The sequence below is a fragment of the Octopus bimaculoides genome, chromosome 3 (genome assembly GCF_001194135.2).
Source record: "Octopus bimaculoides isolate UCB-OBI-ISO-001 chromosome 3, ASM119413v2, whole genome shotgun sequence".
Taxonomy (NCBI): Eukaryota; Metazoa; Mollusca; class Cephalopoda; order Octopoda; family Octopodidae; genus Octopus; species Octopus bimaculoides.
In genome coordinates, this window is record NC_068983.1 from 165,933,155 (window position 1) to 165,936,869 (window position 3,715).

At 37.9% G+C, this 3,715-nt stretch overlaps 1 protein-coding gene across 2 annotated transcripts in view; it reads left to right on the plus strand.

Annotated features, from left to right (window-relative positions):
* The first annotated feature begins 2,437 nt into the window (after positions 1-2,437).
* Positions 2,438-3,715, plus strand: part of LOC106867347 (acetyl-CoA acetyltransferase, cytosolic) — a 22,788-nt gene continuing 21,510 nt past the window's right edge. Inside the window, exons 1-2 of one of the 2 annotated variants that reach the window (XM_014912196.2) lie at positions 2,438-2,670; positions 3,088-3,222. In XM_014912196.2, the coding sequence (XP_014767682.1) occupies positions 2,628-2,670; positions 3,088-3,222 (178 nt within the window). In that variant the 5' untranslated portion in view covers positions 2,438-2,627. Of the gene's footprint in view, positions 2,671-2,741; positions 2,870-3,087; positions 3,223-3,715 lie in introns of those variants that run through there. The other variant, XM_014912197.2, reaches the window with a different exon arrangement.

Below are 3,715 nucleotides of genomic sequence, written 5' to 3' on the forward strand. Positions count from 1 at the left end.
TTAATGAGCATAAAAACACCACTTGCCCCCGTCCTGTTGTCTCTTTGCTTCGATAATTCGAGGAGTTCGCTTTAGTATTCGCGATGTTTCGGGTTCGATGTCACCCTAGGGCACCCTGATTAAGGGTCATCTACCACAGCTTTGGTCAAACGAAGTTTTGCGAGGGAAATTAGGTAGAAACTGTGTGTTAGCATAAAAGACCAGCCTTGTTACGTTGATTCTTCTTACGGATTACTTTAAGGATACAAGTGTCTGTGGAATACTCACCCATTTACTATGACTCAACGCGCAGATCGTTTAGTTGATTGCACAATTAGAATAGGGTGGTTCCACTTACTCTTAAACCCATCGTTCAACATCCGAAGACCTCCTACCCACTCACACAATTTGTTGCGATCTTTATATTCAATTTATATTGAAATAATGGCAGGTAGATAAAATGTGATCCCATTGAGGTAGGATGCATATTGCTGACCAGCCCCTCTGCAGGTCCTGTTGGGCGTCACAGGGGCCAACAGGCAAAAGGACATGAAGTTAGCTAATGGAAGCAGCAAACGTTACATCAAAATGGCTATAGATTAGCAAGTGTGAACCTTCGAAGGAGTAGTTCTACCTGGGTAGAAGCTAGTGCTTGATCAACCCCAGTTGGATCACCTGGCTGAGGGTGTTTGATTGTTTAAAAAGATCCGAAACATCCACATTGATGATGTATCTCGATGCGTTGAAGAACTTCGTTAAATGGTCCTTTACTTATGTGTGCATTCTGGTATTACACAATCTCCTAAAAGTTCGCAAGTTTAAGCAAAATAAAGAAGTACCTTACAATTTTTCGAAATTATATTTTGTTCTGTTTTTCTTTCCTTTTTTTTTTTTTTTTGATATATTTGTATTCTTGGCGAACTCCATATTGTATGAAAAATTAGATCAATCAGCTTTAAGCCAATCCTAACTGAACAGGTCTGTGATTTTGTTACCTGCATTTCTGTATGATTTGAGGCATATTCGACTGGTAGTTTTAGCAAGTCAACGTATTAGGCCTACTCAAAGTTAAATCTATCCGTCAAAAGCTAACCAGATCGTTGATTGGAAATATAGAAAACATGACTGTCAACAAACTGAATTATCGACTTACAGTTGCGTTTGTATCTTTACTCTTCAAGCAATAATTATGAGGTTTTTTTGGGAGGGGTTGATGGCCGAAAAGACGCACGGGTATATTATATGCACCCCAGTTGTAGAAGCACATATTTGCGAAAAAACGGTTTTTAGTGCATTAAAGCTTATAGAGGCTCGACTTCGCATGTAGGACCCGGGGTGATTTTTTGAGGGGGAAAAAATGAGCGTTTTATAGGACAGCAAATACAAGGGACAACTCGACATATGTTCCAGTGTAATTAGACCTCCTCAGCGTTGACTTCACTCAAGCGTATATTCAGCCGTCTGGGTAGAACTTTCGCTTGTGCAGCTGACAACGATAAAAGAGGCAGCAATTGCAGGATCACAGACTCTTCTAATTTATCTATTTCATTTCTTTTCCTTTGAGCATGAACCACGCTCTCCACCCCTCCATTTATATCTCCTTTCAGATACTGTTGAGTCTCGTGTATATAAGAAAAGGGTAAGTTGAAAACCTACGTTCAGTTGTAAATATCCAAGCAATAAGTAAACAAAGTCTCCCTCTGTGTACTCAAAAATCAAAAAAAAACAAGCAAGAAAAATAATTTTAATACGACCAAGATTCTTAACCCCATAAACAGATTGGAATGGTAGTGAAGGGATCTAAGACATGTCTGTTGGCAGCAAATACTACCCTCGGATAGTCACCACTTCAACCATATACATATATATATAAATGTGTGTGTGTTCTTATTCTTCGTCTTATTCCGTTCTATTTTTTTCTCTCTTCTTCCCCCATCGTGACGGGTCAAATCGTCTTCACCTCAACAATCAGATTAATTCGGGTCGAGTAATTTAACCTCGTTTATTTATTTATCAATATGATTGAAGTATAGAAATATCATAGAGCTACTTATCTCTCTCTCTTTATATATATATATATATATATATATATATACACACACTTTACATAGTTTGCAAGATAAATGTGGCGGAGGTAAAGAATATGCACACCACCCGTTTTCGGCGTAACAAAAACCCTAACTCTAAACACCGGGTGTGTGCGTATTCTTTACTTTCGCCAACAAATGGTGAGTAGAATAAGATGCAGTCGTAGGGATTTGGTAGAATCTAAAGACGGTTTTAAATCTTTTGTCGTATTTATTTAACCTGTCACCCGATAATCTGAACGATCTCCACTAATCTAAATTAATACTGTATCTCTTTAAGGTCTCTGATTAAATTTAATATTCGTAGTTGCTAAAAACATACATCCAATTTAACACACACATTAATACACCAGCAAACTCACCCCACACCCTTTACTCAACAAGTCCCAAGTCGCTTCTTTGCCGGTTGTCGGATGACTTCCGGGCAATTATTTATTTCTCTCCACGTGTTGGGCGATTCAATCGGAAATTTTGACGTGAAACACTCACACACATACATCTATTTACATCTCTATATAATTATCGCCTCTTGTTTTTTTTTCTGTTTGAAATAACACAGTTATGGAATCAGTCGTTATTGTCGCTGCAGCTCGCACTCCCATCGGTAAGTAATTAATTGCGTTATATATATATATATAACACAATTGTGTATATATATATATACATATACACACACACACTGGTCTTAATATGCGATGAATTAACGAGTCCTTTATTATTTACTATTGGTGATGTTTTTGCACTCTATTTTTTGTTTCGGAAAATCGAACAAAACGTTGTTTTCAATCTTTAATATAAACACCGTAAGCATTGTTTCTGCTTCTTATATACATATAGCAAACACGATGAATAGAACTCAATACATGTATATATGTTTAATCGGTAAAAAGTTACAGAAATGACTCAAGGGTTGAGAGTTTCGTTCGTAGCACTTATCAAAGTTCCCAGCACGAAAACCTTAGTCCTGTTGTCACTTTCCGCCGATTTGATATTATAACGCTGGAATATTTTTTCTGTTTAGGTTCCTTTAATGGTAGTTTTGCCACGATTCCAGTGGTAGAACTCGGTGCCAATGTCATTAAAAGTATCCTTGAACGGTCAGCTGTAAAGCCTGAAGATGTATCAGAAGTTATTATGGGAAATGTCTACACAGCAGGTAAGACTTTAATTACACGAGATTTAACAATTTACCAAAGTAATTAGACAAAAAAAAATGACCCCAAAAGGGCTAAAATACTCTCTCAATCACACAAGAAGGAATTGCTGTTATTTTTTCCATCAGGTCACTCCCACCCCGCCAAGCAATGGTGGCGGGTGAACTACGAAAGTGCCTCGACTAGTACCCCACCCCCTTTAACCTTCTGACAAGTTCTTGTAAAAACTTTCGTTGCTGCTGTTACATTCCTGCTACTTAAACACTGTATTTCTGTTATTCTTTTACTTGTTTCAGTCATTTGACTGCGGCCGTGCTGGAGCACCACCTTTAGTCGAACAAATCGACTTATTCTTTGTAAGCCTAGTACTTATTCTATCGGTCTCCTTTGCCGAACCGCTAATGTTACGGGGACGTAAGCACACCAACATCGATGTCAAACGATGGTGGGGGACAAGCACAGACACAAATACATATATATATATATATATATATA